Genomic DNA, 25,653 nt, shown 5'->3' on the forward strand with positions numbered 1-25,653 from the left:
ATAAAATTAGTGAACATCTTTTTTTTATTTAGTAAAAGTAGCATATAGCTGTATACCTTATGTTTTATAATCACATATACATATAAATATAATTGCATGTAATTTTTATTTTTTTATGTATTTATTTTTCATTTTTATTTATTTATTTTTTAAATTCATTACCTTAAAAAAGTATAAAAATCTATCAAATTTAACACAAGAATCTAACAAAATTATTGCAAAAAGTTCGACAATTAAACAAGTTGATTGCAAGACAATTTTAAATTTATAAATAAACTTACAATTCATTCATAATATTATTTGTTACTTAGTTTTTTTTTTTTATAGTTTGTTAGTTATTTATAGCCGGGCAGATAATGTTAATGTGTGGGCAACCTAATGTTAGATAAACGTAATGTTGCTGTTGTACTCAAAATGGTCCATCAGCTAGGTAACTTATTCAAATGAACTGGTTGAGAGAAAGAATTATCGAAAGCAATCGCCTTTTTTTTTTTTTTTTTTTTTTTTGGCGCCAATTTGATGTGAATTGATTTTTTTTAAATCTGATTTTAGACCGAACATTTATTAATAGTAAAATGACGCCGTTAGACAATATCAATTACAATTATTGTTGAATCGCAAGAAAATGTCAGTATTCGAATATCCGCGTGTGTTTCGCATTTGGTTACTGTTACTGTTACATATGTATTAGTATCACTTTTGATTTCAAACTCAATTCACGGATGAGGATTTAGCCCATGGTTGTCAAATGTTTATTGGTGCCAACGGCGCCTGCTGGCGCATCGTTGGCAACACAAGTGGGTATGGCACTCGACCATTTGCCATTCTTCATGCACTTGAGGACCTTGGAGCCGCGCAGCTCAAGGCCGGCATCACAGGTGAAGGTGATGCTCTCGCCGATGGCATAGTAGAACTTAACGGAGGACATGCGACCGCTGATGGCGGTGCCTGGATACGAACAGGCCTGCACACATTTGGGCAAACCGCCCGACCAGCGTCCGTTATCCTGACAGGCAATTATTGGCTGACCTTGCATCATATATTCCGGGTTGCAATTGAATTGGACCACGTCGCCGGCACGATATGGTGCCGAGCCCTGGGCGTAACCGTTTTGCGGCGCGCCCGGATTATCGCATTGCACTTCGACACAGGTGGGAAACGGTGTCGCCCATTCGCCCGTAGGCAAACAGATGGCCTCCGTGGGGCCGCGCAATCCGTAACCCGTGGAGCAGGAGAATGCCGCTCGCCCGCCCACCTCACGCGACAGCACAGAGACGCGCGGTGAGCTAACATTGTTCGGCATTAGCGGTATATCGCCGCACTCCACGCTCTCGCAAACCGGCAACAGTGCGCTCCAATTGCCACTGGGCAAGCAAAACAGCTCCGATGCGCCAATCAACGAGTTGCCATTCGAACAGGACAACAGCACGCGTGTGCTCAGTTTCGTATCGTTCGTGCTTACGATCAGGCCACGCCTAATCGGTATCTCTGGACAATTGATCGCCTTCACCACCACCTCGACGGCATGCTCGTGCCTGGCCGGTGTCATGCAGGAGTAAATGCCGGTATCGTCGGCAGCAGCATCGAATATGCTTAGTCGATATTCCAGCGTTGAGTCTCTACCCTCGTCTGCCTCGGTTACCCAGCCCTCAGTGTAGTTTCTGGAAATGAATGAATCAGCGGCAGAAACAGATGGTTTGATTGAACAGTTCCACAATGATCGCAGCGCTTGCTACCCACTTGTGTGTGTGACTGACGTTCCATTTGGGATTGCCGAAGCGTCGCATCCAGAGACATTCCATGTGCAGCGTAGTGCCCGGATACACAATCAATTTGCCATCGTTGCTCTGGGCAATGGGCCCGTTCTGGTGACGAAACAGAATGGTGGGTGCCTTCTCCACTGCGGGGGAATATCATTTGTGAATATCTTTTAGAATACAAGGCAATCTAAGTGCGCTACCCACTCGCATAATCGTTCTCCTGATTCAGGCCTGAGCACACGGGCTTCGTGTTTGTCCACTCGGAGTGAATGCAGGTGCGCTCATGACTGCCCGTCATGGAGAACTTGCCAATGTCCACACATCTATGACAGAGGATTTAGCAGGAATTAGTCCGATAGATTTGGGCTGACGCCACGTACCTGGATATAATTGTAGCGCCTGGCGGAAATTCCACAATGTCCTCCCTTATCTCCAAATCGTTGTAGAAGCTAACCACATTTGCCTCATTGTTGCGAAACAAACACGTACCGTTCTCTGTGTGGGAGGAAGCTCATCTCAGATTGAAGCTGCATCAGAGCTCGACTCAGACTTACCGCAGTTATAGGAGCGACCTATCCACTGTCCATTGTCGCAGATGATGCGCCAGGTTTGCCGATCGCCTGCGGCGTTGGGAATGCAATTGAAGAAGATCTCTGTGCCACTCTCGTAGGCGCCTTCTATTTCCGCATGATCAGCGTTTCTAAAGAGAGAACAGAAGAGGCAAGTTTAGTGAGCAGAATCACTCACTTGGGGCAAGGATCACTCACTTGTAGACCAAGGCGCCGTCTGTCAAACTGGGATGTCCGCACATTTTCAGCTCCTCGCCGTGCTCGTCTGTATTGTTATCGTGATGATCGTTGTCCAATTCGTTGTGCTCGATTTTGCTGTGCGTTGTGGGCGTGGGCGTGGCATGCTCCAGTTCCTCGCGTGACTTACGCAAGCCAGTTTCACAGTGTACGCTGGGAGGGGTTAGGACGCCCTTATGACATGACATCTCAATGGGATTGGCATTCGTGGACAGCTCACAGCGCACGCTGACTGTGCTGCCATGGCCAATGGTCAGGCCAGCGCGATAGCCGCCCTGCAGGAAAACCCCCAGTTACAGCAACTCAAATGCAAACTTTGGAGAAATGTTTGGAACTTGCCTCATAGATAACGCCGGGTATGTTGGGCAGGGTACAGGGCAAGGAGGTGCACTCGGAGAAGGCGTTGACAGACCAGGAGCCATGAGCGCAGCGCAGCTGAGCAGAGCCCTGAAAGTGAAAGCGAGAGAGAGGTTTAGATCTGCTTGCTTAGAGTCAAGTGGCCCACCTGTATATTGAATCCATCCTCGCATTCCAGGGTTATGAATTCATTTGACTGAATCTCCTCGTAGGTGGAGAGTGGCGTCAGGGATGGCTTGTCGCTTAGCTGTTTGGTGTGCGGCTCCACCTTGTAGTACTGTCCGTGTTCCACGGCTGGCACCAGACACGGAGCGGACATACACTTGGGCACATCCGGCTTCCAGATGCCCCGTATGCAACGCGCAGTCGCATTCTCGCCCTTGATGTTGAGCTTGAAGCCCGCATTGCACTCCAGCTGCAGCATTATGCCCACCGAGTTTCTGCCCGGCGCTTTGCCTGGACGCACTACCGTTATGTTGGCAAACGAGTCCCAGTCGAGCTCCTCGCAGGGACCTCGCAGGCGCTTGCCACCGGCTGCCTTGTTGGCGTCAGCCCCGTCACTCGTATCCAGCTCGGTTTCGGGCGGCGGTGTGCCCGTGGCGCCGATGCTGGTGCTGCGCCTGCGCCGTCGCCGCACAATTTGAGACTTGAGCTGTTCGATCAAAGTTCTTGTGGCGTTGCTATGCAGCTTGCGCTCCACCGAGCCATGCGAGAGCGGAGCTGGTGCCTCGTTGGAGCTGCGCGAGTGGCTGTAACGTGAGCTCTGATTAATGTCGGGCAGAGGCAGTGATCCACGTCCACGATGCTCAGCGATATCCTCCTCGACCTCGTTACGCCACTTCTGTGAGGCCCTGCGCATCATGTCCAGCTCAGGATTATTGTATTGATTATACCAGCGTCCATTCTGGCCGTGCGTCTGCTGGAACAGTCGATTGTGGCCCAGGATTTTGCGCACATAGCGTTGGTAGCGTTCCTTGATCTTCTGATAGTACTTGGAGTAGGCCAACTCAATGTCCGAGGGGCTCTCATTGTTATTGGCGTTGCGCTTGACGCGTGCAGCCATCGTTGCTCCAGCTGCGGGCTGAACGGCGGCAGATTGTAGACCTAGGAAATCCTGATGCTCTGCCAGTTGCCGTTGCAGCTGGCGCTGGCGCCGCAGCAAATAGATGGAGCGCAGTTGACGCAGCTGCAGTGAACGGCGCCGACGTCGATTCCAGCGCAGACGCGGATGCTGGCTGAGCAAACACTGCGGCAAGTCCAGGGGACGCCATTTGCCACCCACGCAAGTAGCGCCTGGCGGACCCACCTGAAGGATATCAAATGAGGAACTGCTTAACTGAACATAATCGGGGCAAGTCAATAGCTCACCTCCAGCACGTAGCCCTTGTCGCAGTCGTACATGATTTGCTTGTTGTTCACAATCTTCTTGACATACGGACGATAGTCGTAGAGGCCCATGTTGCCCACGAGCAGCACCTTGCCGTGGGGTATGTAGCCCGGAAATGAGCAAAAGACCTCGTCACACTTGGGCGTCTCTCCCGTCCAGTTGCCAAAGGAGCAGGTTAGCACATAATCGTGTGGATCCGTGATATCCTTACCCTCGGGGCTGACCAGCTTAAAGCCGTCCTTGCACTTGAATCTCGCCTTCATGCCGTGCTCCGTCTTTGGGGCCATTACCATGCCGTGCTTCGGCGGCTTCGGCATGCTCTTGCAGCGCGCTGGCACACAACGTGGTATGATGCTCCAGGTGCCGTTGTTACAGGTCGGTGGACTTAGCAATGAAACGGGAAACTCATAATTCTCATCGCATCTCACCTCCAGCGCGGTGCCGTGCTTGACCTTCTCCACTCCGCCCACAATCTGCGTCGGCGACGGCGTTGTCGTCGTAGTCGGCGTGACTATTGTCGTGCCATTCTCATCGGTAGTTATCTCAATGGGTATAACGAATCCCTGCGATATGGTGGGCACCACACAGGGCGCCAAGCACTCGGGCAGCGCATTGCGCCAACGGCCATCGATCTGACAGACGCTCGAGCCGAGGCCGTTGATCAGCATTTCGGGCTGGCAGCGAAAGATGATGCTGGCCCCCAAGCCAGTCCCTGCCTCAATGTTCTCGATCCAGCCATTGTACAGCACTCCCGGATGTCCACAATTGATTTCTGCAACGAATTTATTGAGGTAGGTATTCGGCGAGTAAAAACTGTTTCACTACCTTTGCAAGTGGGCACAACTCCACTCCACTTGGCGCTGGCTCCGCAGCGGCTTGAGCTCTCACCCACCAAGGTGTAGCCATAGCGACATTCGTAGCTGACCACCGAATTGTACGCTAAGGTGGTGTACGTAGCCTTGCCATTCTTAGGATTCTCGGGCGTCGGACATACCACAGATGTGACCACTGCAAAGATAAGCAAATGGATAAAATAGGTTTAAAGTTATGAGAGCAAAAGGAGGAGAGAGAGATGGGGGAGATGCCTATGAACAAGCTTACAAAAAGCTTCAAGTGATATATATATATATATATATATTAAAAAATATATGAGAAAAGAAAAGTTCTTTCAATCCCAACAAGAATGAAAAGCTTTGAACAAAGTTTTACTTTTGGTAAGACACATCTTGGGGGTAACTCCTTCGAAAGTGGGGAAACTCTTATGGTGGTGTATGAGGTAAAGAGTCATTAAAGGATAAGGGATAAGGGGTAACCACTGTGAGATCACACTTAGTCACAAGTCAAAGATAAGGCTTGAGATACAAAGGCATCAATCGACGACAGGTGATCTATGTTAAAAGAGTGATAAAGATAAGGCTTCAAAGTTGATCGGATGTGTTCATAAAAGCTATCACAAATCTTAGGAAAGCGCTCGCATCGACCACCGGACAAATGAAACAACTTTGGTTTTGTTTTAGTTCTTTCTTAAGATTTGTGGTAACTTTTATTAGATTTATTAATCAATTAACATTTTGTAGGCCAACAACAACTTTTGAACAATTATTATTATTGAATGCAGAACGATAATTAACAATTTATTTAGTTTTTTTGTTTTTGGTTTGTTTTGTTTTGTTTTGCTTTTTGGCTAGGAGTTTCGAAATTTGGCGCTCGGAACAAATTGCAAATTGTATTTTGGTTTTTGTTGGTTTTGGAGCAATCCCGCGCGCAATTGCACAAGAAATTCAAATTTGGTTTGCTTTAGGACAACGTTGCTTGGGTGGTTGTAACATTTGCGTTATCCGCTTTGTTGTGTTGGTTGGGAATTAGTAAATTATAAAATGAAAAGTTATAAGATCGCTCTAGACTAGATGGACAAAGGCGCAAGATACTCACAGACACAGGTGGGCAGCTCCTTGGGCGTCCAGGAGCCATCCGATTGACAGTAGCGCTCGTGCTTGCCCACCAGCTCGTAGCCGGTGCCGCAGTTGTAGGTGATCTTGCAGCCGTAGGTGTAGCACTCGCCGGCGTGCCAGCCGTACGCCGGATCTGGAGGCTGTCCACAGGAGCGAGCTGTAAGCAGTTGCGATAAACTTGATTAAGCCTTGACATTAAGCCTTTATTGACCCTCATTCTCTTGCAGTTGTATTGAGAATATTACGGATATTTAGAGAATAGATATCGGAGGATAGGAAGGACCTTTCAATACAACAAATCCCATTAAATATTATAATGATATTCATTAAAGTAAATCAATTATTAATTTGAAAACTGAGTATAATAGGTATTTTCCTTTTCACTATTTCTCTCCATATCTCTCTATATTCCTCTCTTTTTCTTTCCCGCTTTCTCTCACTCACTCTTTCTTTCTCACAACTTCTCCCTCTTTCATTTGATCTATTTCACTCGCTCTCTCTCACTCACTCTATTCCACTCGCTTTCTCCTACTTTCACTCACTGACTATCACAATCACTCACTCTCCCCAACTCTCTCTCTCTCTGTTTCGGTCACTCAGTTACTTTCTTTCTCTCTCTCTCAATAGCTCTCTTACTCCTTCACTCTCTATCTCTCTCTCTCCACCATTTTTTCATAGACGGACAACTTCCAGCAAGACTATCTCTTTAATCAATTTCAATAACTTTACATTTCCTATAAGAACCCCGAGCACTCGCAGCAGAGGCATGCTTCCAATAAGAATGTCGTACTCACGTTCGCACTGTATGTCCGGTCCATACCAGCTGGCCTGATTATCGATGGCCAGGCACTTGGCGCGCGGAAATCCGTTGGTCACATAGCCCGTGTAGCAATGGTACTGCACCGTCGAGTCCAAGTCGAAGGTTTCCTGCTCCGGCAGAGCCGAGTTGCGTGCGTGCTCGATCTGGGGAGGCTTCAGGCAGTAGACTGCAGGAGCAAATGGAGTTAGTTTCGATATTAATGGTATGAGAATTTGGATATTGTTTGGAAGTGTCAGCCACTTACTGTTCTGCTTGCAGGCTGGCTCAGCGCCGGCCCAGTTGCCATCGGCCTGGCAGAGGCGGCTCTGGAGACCCACCACATGGTAGCCATGGGGACAGGCATAGGAAGCGCGTGCGCCAAAGTGACGGCCGGCGACGGTGACTTGACCCAGGCTGGGCTGGGCGAGCTCCGGGCACTCACGATCTAGGCAAGACAATGATTAACGATGGCAACAGCAGCTGGAGTGCTCCACTCACCTGGCTTGATGCACGAATTGCCGCAAACGCCGTCGCATAGACACTTCTTCTTCTTGCTCTTGCAATCCTCGTCGGAGGAGCACTTGCGCAAACACTTCTGGCCCAACAGCGTGGCCTGCTCCTCATCGCGCGGACACTCCGTGGACGGGGAATTGCGTGGATTCTTGTAGACGCGTCCATCATCATCGGACTCCAGCGAATCATCGCCCTCGTCCCAATCGTCGTCGTCGTCATCCTGCTGGGGTATCTCTGTAGTAGTTGCTAGGCCACTCAATGCGGTCGTCTGGCTGGTGGGCACCGAGATGACTAAAGAGGGTTAGAGAGCGAGAGAGAGAGAGAGAGAGAGAGTTAAATTTCCGGTTAAGCACTTGCTCCACTTCCGGTTCAGCGAAAGTCTACACATTATTCGCGTATTTTGTTTTGATTCCCCATTTCGTCTGTATTGGAGAAACGAACAGCAACAGCGGCGAAGAGTGGGGTGGGGAATTGGCAGGCGCCGGGTGGGTGTCTCTGCTGTGTTGTTGTGGTTGCCTGACTTGCCCTCAAAAACATTGACCCATTTATGTGTTGACGTCTGCTCCACATGTCAGTCAGTCAGTCGCACTGTCCACGCAGCATCTGGAGTCTGCGCACTGTGGCCACGCTTATATAATCAGCAGCAGCAGCAGCAGCACAGGATATACATTTTTCAGCTGCAGTCCAATTGAATCGTCTGGTCTCTAATCGTAACACACTAAATATACTTATCTGTGCTGTTATCAATCAGTCAATCAGTCACTCAATCAATCAATCACATAATCACCTTTGTAGACCAGAATCATGGCCACCAAGCAGTGCAGAAGGAGACGATTCATTTTGCTGGCCTGTTTTTCAGCTGGGGATTTTGCTTAGAGGGTTTTGCGTTGTGGCTGTTGGTATTCCAATTGGATTTACATCGGCCCCAATTGGTTTACATCTGCATCATTTTTTGCTTGATTTTAATCTTTTTTTTTTTGCTAGTTGGTGCGTATTTCGCAAGCTGCCTTGTAAGCTGCAGACTGCACACTTTGGCGAAACAACACGAAATGCAGCTCAGCTGCTGAAATTTCGGGCATTTCGCTCTCAGCTTGTGACAGATGGTGAGAGCAGCATCGCATCTGACAGGCAGAGGATGCGTTAATGGTTGGTGTCTGAGCTAAACTGTAATGTGTTCCACAAAGCGTACGCTCTGGGAGCAAATGTAATATGTATGTATGTATGTGTAGGCAATTGGGAATTGACGTATTTCAATTTTTGCTAAATATCGGAGAGTTTTTCGCAGATCGACATTCGTTTTATGTATTATGTATATATATGCAGAAATACCTGTGCTTAAAGTTCTTTAATAGAATGAGCGCTAAAGAAATTTTAAAAAATTACAAAACAAATAAAAAGTAAGTCCAGACTGCTCAACTACGAGATCCCCTGAAAGCTTCGAGTGACTGATATTTCATAATTTTTCTTCACATTTAGCCTGTATATCTGTCCCTCCGTCTTTTCTCTCTGTCGGTCTGTCTAACTACATGAGATCATTTATGTTGTCCTATACATATGTATGCAGCAGTAGTATTCATTTGGCTTTTATATTTGGGTAAACCGAAGCTACAATTCTTGCAGAAGCGGAGAGTGTTCCCATTGGTCACTTAAAGTTGAGCACGACTTCGGCTCTCGTCTCTCACGACTCTATATAAAGGGCAGCAGCTGCAGCATTTCTTCAGTCGCCTAGGCATGGTGGGGTCAGTCGTGCAGTGCAGTAAAGTGATGTGTGTGAGAGATGAAATACTTCAAGGAAATAATTAGAGGAATGCACGAACGCCACGTGCAGACGGAATTATTTGATTGATTTTGTAGACAAGCCAAATATTCCTTTAAAAAGATTCATTTCCAAATTCGAAAACTCTACTCAACTCTACTGATAATCGGCTGCAGCACACAGGATATGCTAATTGGGTTGTGTCTTTGCTAAATGCTAATAAGTTCCATACAACTCTACACGAATGCACACACACAAAGCATTCGTCCATGCAGGATGCTCAATTGGTTTGCGTCTGGGCTAAGCACTGATGGTGCTCAACTCTTATCATTACTCAATAAATGCAGCATAAATAATGCATTCGCATTCAGTTATTGTTTGTTTAACTTACGATTAAATAATAAATACTATTAAATTTCCCGCTCACATTTCCCTACAATTCTGTTGCTAGCCTTTGGCATTGGCTGCTACTACGCTTTTCCACACCAATTTGCAGCCCTCGCCAAGAACTTGAGAGCGCCATCGAGAGAGAGAGAGCTTTCGCTTAAAGCTTTCGCCACACACGTTTCGCCGTCGAGAAATTTTCCAACGCTCACAGGCAGAACGACGCACGGCACGGAGCACAACGCACAAAACGGGAAAAACTATTCAAAGCGCGCACAAGCGAAAGCAAAATAAAAAATAGGAAGAACAAAAAAAAAAAAAGAAAAACGTCGCAGAGCATTAAACAAAATCTTCAATTCTATTTTGTTGTTGTTGTTGTATTGTGTTGCAGTTGCTGTTGTTAGTGTTGCTGTCGAAAATGTCTTAGTGCAAGCGTGTGGCGAACGTTTTGATTAAGCAATTAATTGAGACGACTGCTGTGTGATAAAAAAGAAAAACAAAAACAAATAACGGCAAGTGCAAGTGCAGTGGGTGGAAATGTTTTAAATTTGATTCGCTTTTGGGTTCGGGTTCGGGTTTTTGGGTTTCGGGTTCTCGGGTCCGGGTTCAGATTCGGGTCCGGGTTCGGGCTTCTTTGGGCTTCGGTCATCGGGCAGTGAGGGGAGTGTGCGAAAAGCGCGTAAAGGAAAGTAAGTGCCAGAATTTGTGTATTAAAATAAATCAAATAACCAACTAAGCGATGCATACACACACAAACTCATCTCCCTCCGCTGTCGCTCCATCTCTCTCACTCACCCATACACACACACACACACACATGTATGCGAGCAGTGTAAGTGGCATATGCGCAAAAAAAATTTAGAAGAGATCGTTATTATTAAAGGAATGCTTGGAACACATTAATTGCTATTGAGAAAAATAAAATAAATAAAAATATGCGACAAACGCGCGACAAAATGTCGAATATAAAAAATAAAAAAAAAAAAAAAACACAAATACATACATTTCTATGGCTGTGTATATAAAGTAAATTTATTTATAGCGCAAACTGAAAAGAAAAAATTAAATAAAATAGAAATCGGAGAAATATGTGACACGATTGAACAATTTTTTTTATATCCAATAAATATTGAACCAAAAAAAGAATTAGATTCTGCAGCAGCCGATAATTTTCAAGCGTGTACACAAAAACCAAAACCCAGACCCAGACCCAGACCCAGACGGAGACGGAGACCAGACCAGACCAGACCAAATCATGCCGCACCGCACCACAGAGGCAGAGCAACGAACCACAGTCAACCCAACCAAACACCCACCCACCCACTCAACCAGCCAGCCAGGCGGACCCACTTGATTAACGCCAATGCCAATTCGAACGCAGAAAATCTCTATAAAAGTTCAGCAGAGAGCATGCGTTCACTGAGCTTTCGCTCTCTTTTCCTCTCTCGCTCCCGCACTGTCCGCGCTCTGTTTTCCTCTCTCTCTCTCTCTCTCAGTGTGCGTCTCGCGCCTTGCACAGGAAATTCTCTTTTTGTTTTTGTCATTGACCTGTTGTGGTAGTGAAAGATTCAAAATAGTTTAAATATTTATGAGAAAAGGAGAAAACAACGAAAAACAATGCGAGATTATTCAACAATATATCAAGTGCTAATTAGATATCTATTACACAAATATATAGATTTCAATGTTATTGTTTTGTAAATGTGTATATGGAATTTGTATATTGAACGCGTGCCTCCTTCCCTGCTTGTACTCCCCCTCGTCCAGTGTTTTTTGTGTACCTGGCGTAAAATTAAAGCCTCGAGGCATTTTCAAAAGCCACATCCCTACAGGCCGTCTGTAAATCGATACGAGGACACTTTACGTAGCATCTGATTATGCACAATTAAATACTTTGCCCACAAAGCTGGCATTTAGGCATCCTGTAGTATCCACACGTATGCATATAAGAAGAAGAAGTAGTGAATCTTATCTCAGACACATTTTCAACTAATCCTTTGGGCAGGCTTTCGATGTGCCACTCAAGTTCGTGTTAAGTGAATGATAAAAGTAGTTGACAAAATTACAATGAGTATTTAAGCCATTTAAGCCTAGTGTTGCACAGAATTGGCTCTGTTCTGGCTGTACATAGCAAACAAATAGGTTATTTGAATAGCAATTTTAACTGGAGTGTTGCCACTTTGATAAAGTTGTAGATAAAATTACAATGTGTATTTGAGCCTAGTGTTGCCACTTAGCATTGAGGTACAAATAACATGAAGGTAATAATACACATTGATAATTTAACTCCAGTGTTGCCCCTTTGCATTGGTAAACCAATTTTCATGTTAAATGCATGTTTAGAGCTATACAAATTATCATCAGTGTTGCCATTGGCCAATGACAATTTGGCAAAAGATACACAAGAAATTGATTTTAATTAAAATGAATGCCAATATTTTTTTAGTGCTGTCATTTGTCAGAGATATTTTTAGATACCTGAACATCTTATCAGACTCTTATTTAGATTTTTTATTCATTTCCATTTCAGTCGATCACAATGCAATCTATAGTGCTAGCGCTTGGAAAGTTCATTCAACATATTAAGAATTTTAAATGTTAAATGAATGTTAACTGAATGCTAATAGTTATAGTTGGGTGTCAACTGAAACCCAATTACCGTCATGATATATTGACAAGTTCATGTTAAGAGTTCCAATATGGTGGATTTTGAGATTAAAAATGTCTGAAAGACTTAAATAATAATTTACAAACATTTTTATTTTAATATTAATAATAAAATGATATCTTTACGCCTGTATGTTAGCCTAATGTTAAAAATTTAATAGTCTGACAATTTAACTTCACTGTGGAAGTCGCCACAATAAGTTAATCAGAGAATTCTATATGAAAAAAAAAATTCGCTACGGTACTGCCACCTTATAATAAGTGAATGTTAACTGCATGTTGTTAACAGATATTCAATCAGCATTTGCTTTTCGAACATGCAATGGAAATTTAGCAGCAGTGTTGCCACTTGCAATGAACTTGCAACTAACAATAAAAAAACGTACTATATTCATAAATATATTTATGGTCTATATTATTTATAATTAACGTATTATGTTCCCCTTCTCTTTCAGGTCAACAATAGTCAATTTTAAGTTAATTCGAATTCGTAGTGAAGCAGAAAGCTTTTAGCTCTAGCCATGGGCAACGTTTGCAGTTCCGGGCAAAAGAAGAAGAAGAAGGATAAGGACAGCGCCTCCGAGCAGTCTGATGAGTATGTTGAGGCCGCAGTTTATATGAAAGTCTCAAATCTTAGTGTCGAACTAATCGTTACAGCTCCCCGCCCTATGAGGAAGCCGATAAAAAGGACGCACAGTTAAGCAACGATGCGAAGGACCACAATGAAAGGCGAGCACCGTTGGCCGATGTGGAGGCGCTGCCGGATACCAATCAGCCCAACGACTCGAATGGCAATCAACAGCAACAACAGCAGCAGCAGACGTCCCTACCGAAGTCCAATGCCACAGAGAAGGGTAAGTAGTGGAACCATCGGATGGGATCGGATCTTAATGAGTTCTGGTTTTGCAGAGTTGAACAGCAACAATACAACGCAGGGGGCGCAGGCGCCTGGCGATGCGTCTAGCGGCAGTCCGGGCATGGGCAACCTGAGCATGCTGCAGGGCAAGCCGCCGCCCGGCCGCAAAATCGAGCGGGACAAGAAGATCGTCATCTACATACTGGCGGACAATAGCACCGAGTACAAGAAGCACAAGCGCGTCATCTACAGTCTGTATAAGCATTTTAAGAGCAAGTGCCAAAGCAAGGGATTCGACTTCATCATTGCCGATGTGCACGACAGCGAGGCGCTGACCAAGGAGGCGGAGGCGACAGCGATGACGACGTCGCTGGAGCAGCAGGCGAATGGCAATGCGAAGAAGGACTTCTCCAGGCTGCAGGAGGTGAAGCGCTGGACGCAAACACCACTGGAGGCGCAGGGCGGCCACGAGGAGGCAGCCAATTGCCTGTGCGAGATAACGCGCCATGCGACCGACGCCTACATAATACCAGTGCTCTTCCTTGGCTCCACGCTGGGCACACCCATGCTGCCGCTGACAATTGAGAGCCAGGACTTCACCTCGGTGCTGAGCGCCGCCAGCGATGCAGAGAAATTGCTGCTGGAGAAGTGGTACACCATTGACAACTCCTACCAGCCCATGTGCCATCGGCTCTACACGCAACAAATCGATCCGTACTCCACGGAGGTGAACGACGAGCTGAATGAGCTGCTGGCGGTGCTGCTGCGCCTCTTCTCGGACGATGTGAAGGACTCGTATCTGACCACCGTCGTCGAGCAGGAGATCAACAACACGGTGCTAATAAGCCAGGAGCTGGCCAAGCGCTGCATATGGATACAGACGGGCGCCCATTACTCGCGCGCCCCAGAGAATGCCACACAGCTGGAGCTGGAGGTACTGCGTCGCATCACACGCATCTACGCGGAGCTAAAGAATCAGCTCTGCGAAAAGAATCTCATCCGAATGCTACCCACCATGAATATCCTAGACGATGAACTGTCCTCGGTCATCGAGAGTCTGCTGGACAAGTCGCTGGCGGGCATCTTCGAGGAGCATCTGCAGAAGAGTATACCCTACAACACGCTGGGCGTGGATCGTGTCCTCCTCGAGGAGCTGCAGCTGATCGGCTACTACTCCAAGCTGCTAGCCCAAAACTCGGCCAACTTCGACATTATGAACGATGTGAAGCGCTACATACGCGACGGCACCTCCCAGCCGTTGGTGGTGTCGGGCGCCCGGGGGAGCGGTAAAAGTGTGCTCGTGTCTAAAATCATGGAGAACGTGCATCGATGGAAGCCAGAGGCACAACTAGTACTCAGGTGAGCTTGAAATTTATAGCCGAAATAGCGTTACCAAACTCTCAGTAGGATAAATTTACGAAGGTGCTGTGGATGTAGAAAGTGGAGATTTGATGTAATATATCAGCTGATTCCCCCTAGATAAATAAATTCTTTCGCTCCAATTTTAAGGCTTATCCTAAAGGGTTGGAATTTAAGAATATTCATTTGCTCATTCCGATCCCTCTGCATCAAGAAACCTTCTTTTCAATGTCGATATATAGATTGGTAGATGCCTGCCTGTTTATCTACATATCTAAGTACCTACGATTTCATCAAACAAGTAACCCATAAAAGTTAATAATTATGAACCAAGCCAATAGCTGAAGCCATATACATAGTCGATGTGTCTAGTTAATTAAAAGCTCAGTAGATATTGTATATTTTAATTGGCTAGTCTAGCCTAATATACTCCTAGATCTAAAATTGTAGGGTTGATGGGTTTTGTCATGTGGGAAAAACTCCTAGCCTTCGGAATCTAATATATAGTCTAGCGAACTCGCTGGGTAGATGATTTCGTCTCGCAGGAAAAGTAATTGAAGCTCGTAAACAAAAAATATTTAATATTTTGGGTAATTAACTTCGGTTGTCGGAAGTTCTTATAAATATTGGGTACATTTTAAATGAAAAATTATCTAGCCATGATTAAAATATTATCTTAAATGGTATGTCTGTAGGCTAGACGTCTCTAGAAAAAGTCTTCACTTTTCCTATGGGTTCAGTCTGTTCAAAAGAGTATGAAATAAGCTAGCTTACCAATTTGGGTAATTCCTTTGTAAAGCTGAGCAGGCTCCTAGCCTAAGAATATTTACCTAAGCATAATCTATTATTATAATCTATTCTCTTCTTAGATATGCCAATTTGAGCGCGCGTTCCTCGGACATCACCTCGTTGTTAGGATCGATAGCCAATCAGATGTCGGTGCTGGAGACGGGTCAGCAGTGTCAGGTGCCACACGTAAGTCGAACAAACATGAGTAAAAAGTCGAGTTTAACATTTCAAGGTCGTCCACAGACCCTCGAGGCATACGCAGGCGTGATCAAAGCGATTTTGGGTAGACAACAGCGCTTCTATGTGCTCATCATAGACGGATTGGATGAGCTGCAGCGGGATGCGGCGCTCGATTGGCTGCCACTGCAGCTGGGCAGCTGCGGCAAGCTGATATTGACGGTCAGCGAGCGGGAGGACGAGGAGGATGAGAGCGATTCATTCGATATTCTCGCGGCGCTGGCGCAGCTGGGCATTCCACAGCGCTGTTTCCTGCGTCTGCGCCAGTTCACCGAGCGCCAATGGCATGACATACTCAGCTCCGGCGGCGGCGATTTCTATGCAGCTAACGGGGCACTGAAGCTGCCCGACGATTGGAAGTCGCTGCACGGCAAGACGCCCTACCATGCCAAGTCGCTGTGGTGGCTCGCCTGGCTGGGCCATGTGGCGCAGCCAATTAGCGAGATCGGGGATATATCCAGCAAGATATTACAGGTGCTGGAGACGAAGTTTGCGGCAGATCAGGTGGAGCTGATGCTGCTGATTGTGCGACTGTCGCCGTGGGGCATACGGGAGAGCGACTGCTTGGGCGTTTTTCAAAAGATCACACAGCTGGAGGCGCAGGTCGTCTTCAAGATTTGGTCCAAGTTCTGCTGGCTGATGGGACCAATGCTTTTAAATCTGAAAAATATTAGAATAGCGGACAGGAGCTTTGGACGCGCCGTCCTGTCGAGGTATGCGCAGAAGCAGTGGCTGGTACATGAAGCGCTGCGCGACTACTTCGATCGTCAGGAGAGCGAGTTCAAAGGCAGCGCCGGTGTCAAAACGTAAGAGAAACTCAAATCGAGACCAAAACATCAAAGTACTCCCTAACTAACTTGATTCACACTTGCAGCTACAACTATCAGAAGTACTTAAAACTGCCTTATCATCATTTCTGTGCGGTGATCGAGGATAAGCCGGCGCCGCATAAGATCGACATACTCTTCAATTGTTTCTACTTTACGGACCTGCAGTGGATAGCCAACAAGGTGCATGCCACGGGTCCGGCGCATCTGATGCATGACATTCTGCATGCCGAGTGGCTGGCAGGCAGCGAGGGCTCTACGGGCTATGTACATATAAATTTCTTGAAGCAATTTCTGGTGCGCTACCTCCACGAGCTGAGCTACGATGGTCAACAGTTCTATACGCTTATGAAGTACTATCTGAAGACACGCTTCAAGGACGACGAGAGCCTGAAGGACGATGAGAAAATACGCTCCTGGTGGGAGTACACAAATGAGTTGGAGTTCGCCTTTCTTGAGATACTCAATGCCGATCTGGATGCCAAGGACAATGAGGCTAACGTTGACGAATCGAATGCCACACCAGCTGTCAGGGGCTACGATGTGCTGATGAATCTGCCGCAGCCGGGCTGCTATGTGGCGTCGCTGTGCACCGAGCGCGCTGAGATTTGCATCTGGGATGTGAAGAACTGTTGTCGCATACGCGAGCTCCAGGGCATTCAGCAGCCGACAGCCATGTGCCCAGTGGGCAATTACGAGGCGGCTGTGCTGTGTCGTCGCGAGATTCGGGTCATCAACCTGGACGAGGGCAAGTTTAAGGTATGATTTACTGCTGATTCGATAATATAGTTATTAATTATCATAATTTACTTACCATTCGCAGGTCACACTGAAGGGCGTCATGAACCAGAAGATGCCCTACTTCGGCCTGCACGATCAGAATCATTTGGTTTGTCTCTCACGCAACCGCATGTATGTGAATCTGATGAACCTGGAGTCGGGCGACTGTGTAACCACCTTCAAAGCGGGCGAGGATCGGTTCCTGAACTCGTTGCTCGTCTCGGGGGACGGACGGTGAGCAAGCGAAGAATTATTCTGACTTAGCATTTGACTCATATTCAAATACTTGAATTTTGTAGAATTTTGGTTTGCGGCGATGAGACGCAAAAGCCATTCCCACTGCTCGTCTGGCATTTATCGCAGCGTAAACTGCTCTACGATCTGCGCATACCCCACCACGATTTTGTCACTTCATTATCGGCCATTACCCACGAGGGATCCTATGTGTGCGTGGTGGCCAAGGAGCTAAACGAACCGACAACGCCAAATTTCATTGTGGTCTACGATCTGCAGAGCGGCACCTTGTTCAAGAAGTGGAAGCCCAGCTGCAATACAGTATCATTGGCCATCTCTCAGCTGAATGCCTGCGTCATCGCTGGCCTGGAGGATGCCAAGATATTGATATGGGATCTGGTCACTGGAAATTGCAAGTGCACGCTCATCGGACACAATGCGCCCGTCACGTACTTGAAACTGGATCCACTCGGTAAAGTGCTGTTGTCCTTCGACAAGGAGGGACGTGACAGTGCAATACGCTTGTGGGAGTTGAACACAGGTGGGTCAAAGCACATCTAGCCTCTCAATGAATTCTTATGCTATTTCATATCATCTGGCTTACAGCTAAGTCCTTGGCCGTCTTTAAGCCACCAGCGAAGATCAGCACCTGCGAGATTTTGCCAAACGGTGCATATGTTGTGCTCGCCCTTGTGGATCGCAATGATCTGCTAACGCTCGCATTGAAGAACTATGGAGGCAGCTCGGCCAATGCTCTCGAGGATGACTGTGGCACCTTGTATGGCAATCCCGACAACCAGCACAAAGTTTTTAACTTAAGTAATTAAAAGTTGATACAGCTGCCTGAATCAATTAAACTTAGATATCATTATTCAAATTAAACGTACATTTATGAAAACAAAACAAAAAAAAAAAAAAAAAGAAGAAAAGAAATGCAAAGAAATTATAAATCCGAATTATATAAATATCACATAAAAAATCTTCTCATGCATAATTCATTAGTTGTATGTAAAATTTTTGAAAAAAAAAAACTTACCAGATGTACAAAAGGCTAAAGAAATAACCAAAAAGAAATTATAAATTAAAGATTCATTAAGTCATCTAGCTTTATTGTTGTTAATTCTTATGGTTCTCCGATCAATTCTGTCGTCTCTCTCTCTCTCTCTCTCTGTCTTAGGTGGTGGCAAAAAGATAGAGCAAATTCTTAGCGAATTGAATGATCTCAGTGCCGCCCAGCTTGGAGGTGCCATAGATGCGATCCACAAAAGTGATGGGCACCTCGGCTATGGTGAAATTATGCTGACGAGCACGCACCAACATTTCCATTTGGAAGACGTAGCCCTTAGAGACGCAGCTGGAAATGCACTTTTCGAGCACCGGCTTCTTGTACAGCCTAAATGAGCCCGTCAAATCGCTGGCATTGGGTCGGAGCAGCACCTGAGACAGATAGTTGGCACCACGCGAGATGAGCTTGCGCTTGAAGTCCCAGCCGTAAACGCCGCCATTGCCAGCATAACGAGTGCCGGAGACAATGTCGTAGTCACCCGATTCCTGTAACTTTATGAACTCGGGTATAAACTTGGGCTGCAAGTAAAGAGACACACACGCATATATAAATATCACACGTCAGTGCAGTGCCATTATCTACGCTCACATGATGACTCAAATCGGCATCCAATATAATAATAAAGTCGCCGGTTGCATGCTTTATTCCGTGAATGTAGGCGGTGCCTAGGCCCAGCTTGCCAGCGCGTGGCCGTAACACAATTGTATCTTCGCCATAAATCTTCTGCAGATCCTTGGCCACATCCAATGTGCCATCCGGACTGCCATCGTCGATCACAATTACCTCATAGTCGTAGCCGCTGGAAAAATAATTTGATTTTAATCAATTCGGTTATTCGATAGTAATTCAACTTACCTAGCTTTCATATATTTTACAATTAACCATATGATAATTGGTAAATTGTCTTTTTCGTTATATGTGGGCAACAAAATGCTGTATTTATGGCCATTTGGAGGCATTTTGTTTTGCTTAGTCCAATACAAATAATTTAACAAACGTTCAATTAAAGAACGAACTGGAACTTACATTAATTTAGATTTAGTTCGATTATTCTGCGCAACAATTCCAACGAACAGTATTGGTAAATACAGTACGAAAACAGCTGTTATTTATCGATATACCAGCGCTATCAATGAACTGCACTAACTGCAACTGTGCAAAGGCATTGTAACCACAGATACGGCGGTATGCACCGCTATTTAATTTTAATTTAGTTTGTGTTAAATATAAAATAGATGCTGCTAAAGGCACAACCTAGCGACTTTAATTGAGTAAATGTGTGTTTAGTGTAACTGCCTGCACAATGGCCAAGAAAATTCCATTTAACGTGGTATTTGCCTCAGGTAAACAACATGTTAAGTATTATAGAATCGTTCTGTGCTTTAGAAATAATTGTGATTTACTTTTATTTAATTACGTTTATTTTTGTTTTACATTTTTATTTTAGTTACCATTAGCTATGCGCTCGTCCAGCGCTGAGTATCGCGCGCCATTTGGCTGCACTTGAGAAATCGATAAAAAATCACACATACGCCTAGTGCGACGCCTAATTAAACAACATTCAAAAGTAATTTCACGGGATAGCAAAACATTTATTTATGACAATTATACATTTATATATTGATCTAGAGCAACCATTGAACACATTTAACACACATTTATTTTGAAAGACATAAGACATCAATTTTAGAATACTCTCTAACTGATAATGCACTTGAAATCTATGATGGTCATTGTTTGCATATATCTTCATTATATTGACAGATTACGGTTTGTCATAATATGTCTGGCATGTCTGCAACGCATATCCAATTAAATATGCAGTCAAGGAATTTGTTTGGCAACGAGCCAAGCGCGAAGCGCTAAGCCAATTGACAATTCAAATTGCCTTCGTTGCGCTTTAGAAAGTTTATTTTGTATTCATTTTTTATTGTACTCAATGAAAGAGAATTCTCCCTTTCATGTAGCCTCATAACCTTCACCAATTTGTATACCTAGTCGACGGCCCCTTTTACGCGGACTTTTGCCTGCGGTACTTGAGCTTCGTTAGCAGCGAGCCCACCGGCCCAATTATGGTCAGGAGGTAGACCAATACCGTGGTTAGCATTAGGGCAGGTATAAATTCATGATCAACGACACGTGTAAAGAACTTTGAATAGTAGCCCAGGTAAATAGCCGTCATGCCAATCGTAAAGCTGAGCAGCCCAAAGAGATTATGACGGAATCGCATTTCCGATGGTGGAAATACTTTCAACGCAAATTTGGGTTGGAAGAAGTTAACCAGACCGCCAACAACGCTCGCAGCGCACCCAAAGGCAGCTGCCACACCTGAAAGTCAATTAAACTGACGTGTTTAGTGCTCACTGAGGTGTGAAATTTATGCGCACACGCACCGAATCTTCCATGCCAAGTGTCAAAGTGCACATCCTTCTGGGAGAACTTGCCCAAGGCGCCCAGCAGCACCATCGAACCACCGACCAATTGCAGCACGCCATGCAAACGGGATTTGTTCTTGTGTGAGAGCCAGCGGGTAATTCGGTTTACCTTATAGTGTGACATCAATGCCTGAGCAATTAGTACATGAAACTGAAAAAAAAAAACAAAGTATTAAGGTATAAAGGTGACAAAACCAATGATAAGCAGCACAGTTAAAATTGATATGAAAACAATGATTACGGGGTATTTAAATTTATAGTTACGTTATGTTATTGAAAATGTTTCGATATGATAATGGAGATTTCAATTTAAAGTTGTGGGTTCGTTGGTTCCGGGCTACTACTTACTCCTATGCCCGTCATGAACATGTGCATGGCCGTATCTTGAAATTCCAGACTCCTGGCGAGTGTGAAGAAGAAGGCACCCACCATAAAGATCAGCATATGATTTATGCTGTTTAGCAGGCTTTGAATTTGTAACAGCCATGGTGACGACTCAGAACCCGAGCTTGTTGCTTGCTTCATCTTGAAATCAGCCGTGAAGCAGAATAATGCGTTCCGCCGTGTCGCAGACTAAAAACGAGACTAAGTTATATTCTCAGTGAGCTGCGCATAGTACATATAAAGAGCGTCTGAACGATATACAGCCACGTAATCGTTGCTGTTTGTATGTGTGATAGCGTCATTCTCAGACCTCTCTGGAGAGGTTTTGTTTTTGTTTTCGTTTAATTTATGTGTACATGGGCTTACTAGCCGACAGCCGCTAACATTTGTTATGATTAGAGATGTGTCATATGCTTCACTTGAATAGTTCATTAAAATGATGAAATACAATATTCTTCATGTAAGAGATCACAGATTGTTAATTAAGTTTTAAATTAATTTATCTAAGACTTTTGTAAATGTTATACAAATTATAAACTATAGTTCCTTCACGATTGTTGAACTAACTGAACTGAAATGAGAATGAGTTAACATTGCCAACTCAATTTGATTCTTTCGTTTCACAATATTCGTTGCTTACCAACACTGTTAATGTTAATGTTAATCAATTAAGCCTGCGTTTTGTTTTATTTGCGTGGTTTTAGATGAGGACCCCGGCTTTCCAGCCAGCGAACTTAATACACATGGCCCCACAGTACACGGCTGGCGCAGTGCCGTGGACAGCGGAGTCAGCACACACGACATCATATTGCGTTTCCATCAACCCGCTAAAATTTATCGCATCCAGCTCTTGGCCCATCAGTATTTGATACGTGAGTTTGGCTGTTTGTAGAGGAATTCCTGTTAACTAAGTAAGATTTGTTGTTTTAGCCGAAAAAGTGGAACTATGGCTGCACTACTCCCCAAAGTCTATGCCCAGCACTCCGTCCTCACAGTACTTTGATTTTCTTGGCTTTGTCGCGCTCGCCGACAATGCGAATACCAACTACAAATCCCGCGAGTTGCAGAGCGTGACAGTGAATCCGAGGCGAGGAACGCACTTGAAGCTGCGTCTGATTGGCGTTCATTGCAATGAGTTGAATAGCACCCAGCAGATTGCATTGATAGCGGTCAATGTGCTCGGCGAGGATCTGGAAACGGCAGCCCTCAATGAAGGCGACGAGCATCTGGCCACCGAGTCGGCGCCCATAGACACAGCCACGGGTGAACTAGCCCTGGCCTCTATATGCGATGATCTGCTATTTTCCATGTACGTGGAGGAGTCCATTGTACATTACATACGCGAACTGGAACAGCGCAAGATTAAGGCAGTCAGCATGGAGAGATTCGAATATGCGCGCAAACTAAAACTTTGCATGACGGCACTGCGAACGGCGGGCGAGCGCTTGGGTCGCTATGCGTTGGCCAAGCGGCAGGCGGTGCAACAGGAAGATTTTAGTGCGGCCAAGTTGCGCAAGGAGCAGATCGAAATGTATCGCGCCTGTGTGCTCAAGCAACTCCAAGTGGAGCAGCTGCTCGAGAACGATGGAGCACTCAGCCAGAACGATCAGAGCTGCGAGATCTATGCGGGCGGTAAACCTAGCCTTCCAGCTGCACCGAGTCTTCAGGATGTGGCTCACGCTCTGGCCGAGGCTGTCAGCAATCCCAAGTCCAGCAGTGTGCAGCTTGAAAAGTCGCCCAGCCATGAGGTTGCCATAGTTGCGCCTGTTGCTGCACTTCATCTGCATGCTAAATCCCACGACGAGCTGCCTCAGTCGCCGCGCCTGCCCATGGCATCCCGCCATAGCTCGCCCATGTCCAGTCGCCAAGGATCGCTAAGGAGGCGAAATAAAAGTGCACCGCGCAATTCTTACGAGGATTACGAGGAGCGAGCGATACCCACGCTGAGGCAGTAAGTTTGAGTATATGAAACAGATCAATCTGTAGCTATTGCTGTTGTTGTTGTGATTAGGGAACAGTTTGCATGTGGCATGAGTTGGAAGCAGCACAACACAAACAAATAGTTATAGAAACGCCTCAGTAAGAGTAATTGTCGTCGATGTTTACGCTGCTTTTTTTCTTTTTATTTCTCCATTTCCGTAAACGTTGTCTCGTTCCTTTACCATTAACTGTTTAGCTCAAATACTAATGAATTTTTAAGGGAGTGTCAGGGCAACGCGCTGCTCGAAGCGGACCCCAATCGCAGCCGTTCCCGTCTCAATGACCGCGAGCGTCGACAAGCTGCGCTGCCCATCTTGGTATTTGGCAGCGAACTGGTAAGATTGCCCAACCGGTTAACCAGCCTCGAAGTCCATGGTTTTCTGATGTGATCTCTTGCAGGTTGAGCTATTCTATTCGCGACAGTTTCAGGATCGCGAGGATGGCCTAGTGCGCCTGCGCAGTTTTCTCAAGGAGCAGGAAACGGATGAAGCGGCTAGCAATGAGCATGCAGCCAGTCCCAACAAAGTTGCACGCAGCGCTGCTTTGCTGCTGCATCGTGCCGTCCGAGATGCTGTCTATTCGGTGTTTAATCAGGCGACCGAAACGGTGCGGGTGCTGTTCCTTGAATATGTGCCCGGTCGCGTGTCGCCCAATGAGGTGGCCCGATGCGTGGATCGTCTGCTGCCAGAGCTGCTGGCAAAGTCGGGTGATCCCTCGGCGCGTTTGCATACGCTGGCACAGCACACCATACTCAGCATCGCCGCATGCCCACAGGTGGCCGAGCAGCACCTGGTCGCACCTGCGCTGTCGCGAAGCGTTGGCTCTGGAACGCATCAGCGTCTAGCCATGAGCCGGCTACAAATGCTCGAGCAATTGGTGAACACCCAAGGAATTAGCACTGACAAGCATAGCGGATTGACATGTCGGGCTCTGTCCGACTGCGGATGCTCGGGCATACATCATCCAGCGGAGCCAGTACGCAAGGTGGCTGAGCGTATACTGCTGCTCGTCTATAAGGTGAATCCGCGACTGGTACGCAAGCAGCTGCCACCAGACGACGACATTACGCGTCGCAATCTGCTCTACCGCCAGCTGTTCACGGAGTTTGATAAGCTGGATCTGGAGCGCAAGCAGGAGCTGCTAGAAGTGCACAATTCAGGCAATGATGCGGAGCTAATGCAGCCCACAACCAGCACAGACGCGTCGCGGCTGCTGAAGAGCAAGAGCGGAATGGCATTGGGTGCCTCCGTGGTGGACAATGGCTACGTCAGCTGCAATGGCAAGCAACAGTACAATGAGCAACTGAAGCGCTCCATGCAGTCGGCCTCGAATTCACGCAAGGGATCCGCAACCAACTCCGAGTCCACTGAAGAGACAACGCCAAAGATGTGAGCACCACACAGGGTAATTAGAAAGTCCCGTATTTAAGCTGAATCCTTCATTATAGCAATTGCATGTTTTGTGGCTGGAGCTGCCCTGGGAGCGATGCTGGCCAACTGGATCGTCACTATTGGAAGACTTGTCCCTTTCTCACCAAGTGCCCACAATGTAGTCAGGTGCTGGAGGTAGCTGCGCTCAACTACCATTTAATTAGTAAGTTTCCCCAGTTATTCTTCCTTGAATAATAATAATGACAGTTGTGTTATCTTTCTCGAATTACAGACGAATGCGAAGCCAAGGAGAGCTACGTGGTGTGCGCGCGCTGCACGGAGTCGGTGCATAAGCAGCTATATGAACTACATCAAATGGAGGACTTTTGTCGGGGTATTCTTCAATTTTCATTTCTCTTGTTGCTCACACTTAATATATATACATACACTTGTTTTATTTCAGAGCTTAAAACTGGCGCTGCTCGCTGTCCACTTTGTCATGATGATGTGCATCTGCCATTGGACGGAGGCTGGAAATTACATCTATTAAGCGCTGGCGGCTGTCCAGGCAATATACGTAAACGGAATTTAAAGAAATCAAACTAAACAATACCTTGCGACGACACAAGTCATCAATAACTGAACTATCTGTCTATTATAGAGTAGATCATTTATGACAAGCCAACTATTACGGCCATTAGCATAATTTAAAGTAATTTTTGTTACACACAGATTCAATTTAGCACATTTTGTTACAGGACTTGGTGTTAAGTTCACCATTATTTATGCTTTATACATTTTGTTAAACTTTATACGAGTATATATGTTTTTTACGCAATGTGATTTGTTAACTTATACATAAACACGAATTTCTAAACGTCCCACAATAATAAAGCCAATCAACTGAAGTTTCGAATGTGAGTTCCTATTTAAGAAATCCGCTAAAATCGATATG

At 45.8% G+C, this 25,653-nt stretch overlaps 5 protein-coding genes across 7 annotated transcripts; 2 read left to right on the forward strand and 3 right to left on the reverse strand.

Annotated features, from left to right (window-relative positions):
* Positions 1–543: 543 nt before the first annotated feature.
* On the reverse strand, positions 544–8,630 carry LOC6576973 (protein lev-9). Of its 2 annotated transcripts, XM_002002913.4 has the most exons (15): positions 8,362–8,630; positions 7,560–7,865; positions 7,327–7,506; positions 7,057–7,248; positions 6,243–6,419; positions 5,136–5,318; positions 4,292–5,082; positions 3,072–4,229; positions 2,906–3,013; positions 2,528–2,841; positions 2,315–2,460; positions 2,141–2,255; positions 1,965–2,083; positions 1,741–1,900; positions 544–1,661 (listed from the first exon to the last, which is right to left on the reverse strand). In XM_002002913.4, exons 1-15 carry the CDS (start codon positions 8,411–8,413, stop codon positions 731–733), a joined length of 4,932 nt encoding a protein of 1,643 aa, XP_002002949.2. In that variant the 5' UTR covers positions 8,414–8,630; the 3' UTR covers positions 544–730. The 2 variants fall into 2 exon arrangements, with proteins under 2 accessions (XP_002002949.2, XP_015020932.1); XM_015165446.3 differs by lacking the exons at positions 544–1,661; positions 1,741–1,900; positions 1,965–2,083; ... (5 more) ...; positions 4,292–5,082; positions 5,136–5,318 and adding an exon at positions 5,817–6,151 and having other exon boundaries at positions 8,362–8,627.
* A 1,317-nt stretch (positions 8,631–9,947) lies between these two features.
* LOC6576974 lies at positions 9,948–18,367 on the forward strand. The gene is made up of 10 exons (XM_002002914.4): positions 9,948–10,403; positions 12,837–12,976; positions 13,039–13,235; positions 13,291–14,596; positions 15,466–15,571; positions 15,629–16,428; positions 16,497–17,208; positions 17,273–17,463; positions 17,529–18,004; positions 18,070–18,367. The coding sequence occupies exons 2-10, from the start codon at positions 12,903–12,905 to the stop codon at positions 18,288–18,290; spliced, it is 4,083 nt and encodes a 1,360-aa protein (XP_002002950.1). The 5' UTR covers positions 9,948–10,403; positions 12,837–12,902; the 3' UTR covers positions 18,291–18,367.
* A 177-nt stretch (positions 18,368–18,544) lies between these two features.
* On the reverse strand, positions 18,545–19,580 carry LOC6576975 (dolichol-phosphate mannosyltransferase subunit 1). Its single transcript, XM_002002915.4, has 3 exons — positions 19,385–19,580; positions 19,118–19,328; positions 18,545–19,047 (listed from the first exon to the last, which is right to left on the reverse strand). Exons 1-3 carry the CDS (start codon positions 19,486–19,488, stop codon positions 18,637–18,639), a joined length of 726 nt encoding a protein of 241 aa, XP_002002951.1. The 5' UTR covers positions 19,489–19,580; the 3' UTR covers positions 18,545–18,636.
* An 89-nt stretch (positions 19,581–19,669) lies between these two features.
* LOC6576976 (centrosomal protein of 104 kDa) lies at positions 19,670–25,606 on the forward strand. 2 transcript variants are annotated; one of them, XM_015165449.3, is made up of 8 exons: positions 19,670–19,872; positions 22,053–22,220; positions 22,279–23,299; positions 23,525–23,663; positions 23,728–24,716; positions 24,776–24,921; positions 24,991–25,092; positions 25,162–25,606. In XM_015165449.3, exons 1-8 carry the CDS (start codon positions 19,833–19,835, stop codon positions 25,302–25,304), a joined length of 2,748 nt encoding a protein of 915 aa, XP_015020935.1. In that variant the 5' UTR covers positions 19,670–19,832; the 3' UTR covers positions 25,305–25,606. The 2 variants fall into 2 exon arrangements, with proteins under 2 accessions (XP_015020935.1, XP_002002952.1); XM_002002916.4 differs by having other exon boundaries at positions 23,549–23,663.
* LOC6576977 (transmembrane reductase CYB561D2) lies at positions 20,101–21,929 on the reverse strand. The gene is made up of 3 exons (XM_002002917.4): positions 21,313–21,929; positions 20,923–21,115; positions 20,101–20,857 (listed from the first exon to the last, which is right to left on the reverse strand). Exons 1-3 carry the CDS (start codon positions 21,487–21,489, stop codon positions 20,541–20,543), a joined length of 687 nt encoding a protein of 228 aa, XP_002002953.1. The 5' UTR covers positions 21,490–21,929; the 3' UTR covers positions 20,101–20,540.
* Positions 25,607–25,653: the final 47 nt, after the last annotated feature.

This window comes from Drosophila mojavensis, unplaced genomic scaffold (assembly GCF_018153725.1).
Source record: "Drosophila mojavensis isolate 15081-1352.22 unplaced genomic scaffold, ASM1815372v1 contig_36, whole genome shotgun sequence".
Taxonomy (NCBI): Eukaryota; Metazoa; Arthropoda; class Insecta; order Diptera; family Drosophilidae; genus Drosophila; species Drosophila mojavensis.

Bases quoted from the DNA above. Each gene is read 5' to 3' on its own strand.
- LOC6576973 (XM_002002913.4), bottom strand. From the start codon at position 8,413: ATGAATCGTCTCCTTCTGCACTGCTTGGTGGCCATGATTCTGGTCTAC. The intron at 5,319-6,242 runs GTGAGTATCTTG...TTATCTTTGCAG, and splicing joins GGAGCTGCCCACCTGTGTCT to TGGTCACATCTGTGGTATGT. The intron at 2,084-2,140 runs GTACGTGGCGTC...CCTCTGTCATAG, and splicing joins GGCGCTACAATTATATCCAG to ATGTGTGGACATTGGCAAGT.
- LOC6576974 (XM_002002914.4), top strand. From the start codon at position 12,903: ATGGGCAACGTTTGCAGTTCCGGGCAAAAGAAGAAGAAGAAGGATAAG. The intron at 13,236-13,290 runs GTAAGTAGTGGA...CTGGTTTTGCAG, and splicing joins GTCCAATGCCACAGAGAAGG to AGTTGAACAGCAACAATACA. The intron at 17,209-17,272 runs GTATGATTTACT...TACCATTCGCAG, and splicing joins TGGACGAGGGCAAGTTTAAG to GTCACACTGAAGGGCGTCAT.
- LOC6576975 (XM_002002915.4), bottom strand. From the start codon at position 19,488: ATGCCTCCAAATGGCCATAAATACAGCATTTTGTTGCCCACATATAAC. The intron at 19,329-19,384 runs GTAAGTTGAATT...TTATTTTTCCAG, and splicing joins GTAAAATATATGAAAGCTAG to CGGCTACGACTATGAGGTAA. The intron at 19,048-19,117 runs GTGAGCGTAGAT...CTTTACTTGCAG, and splicing joins ATGCCGATTTGAGTCATCAT to CCCAAGTTTATACCCGAGTT.
- LOC6576976 (XM_015165449.3), top strand. From the start codon at position 19,833: ATGGCCAAGAAAATTCCATTTAACGTGGTATTTGCCTCAG. The intron at 19,873-22,052 runs GTAAACAACATG...GCGTGGTTTTAG, and splicing joins TAACGTGGTATTTGCCTCAG to ATGAGGACCCCGGCTTTCCA. The intron at 22,221-22,278 runs GTGAGTTTGGCT...TTGTTGTTTTAG, and splicing joins GGCCCATCAGTATTTGATAC to CCGAAAAAGTGGAACTATGG.
- LOC6576977 (XM_002002917.4), bottom strand. From the start codon at position 21,489: ATGAAGCAAGCAACAAGCTCGGGTTCTGAGTCGTCACCATGGCTGTTA. The intron at 21,116-21,312 runs GTAAGTAGTAGC...TTTTTTTTTCAG, and splicing joins TGTTCATGACGGGCATAGGA to TTTCATGTACTAATTGCTCA. The intron at 20,858-20,922 runs GTGCGTGTGCGC...ATTGACTTTCAG, and splicing joins CACTTGGCATGGAAGATTCG to GTGTGGCAGCTGCCTTTGGG.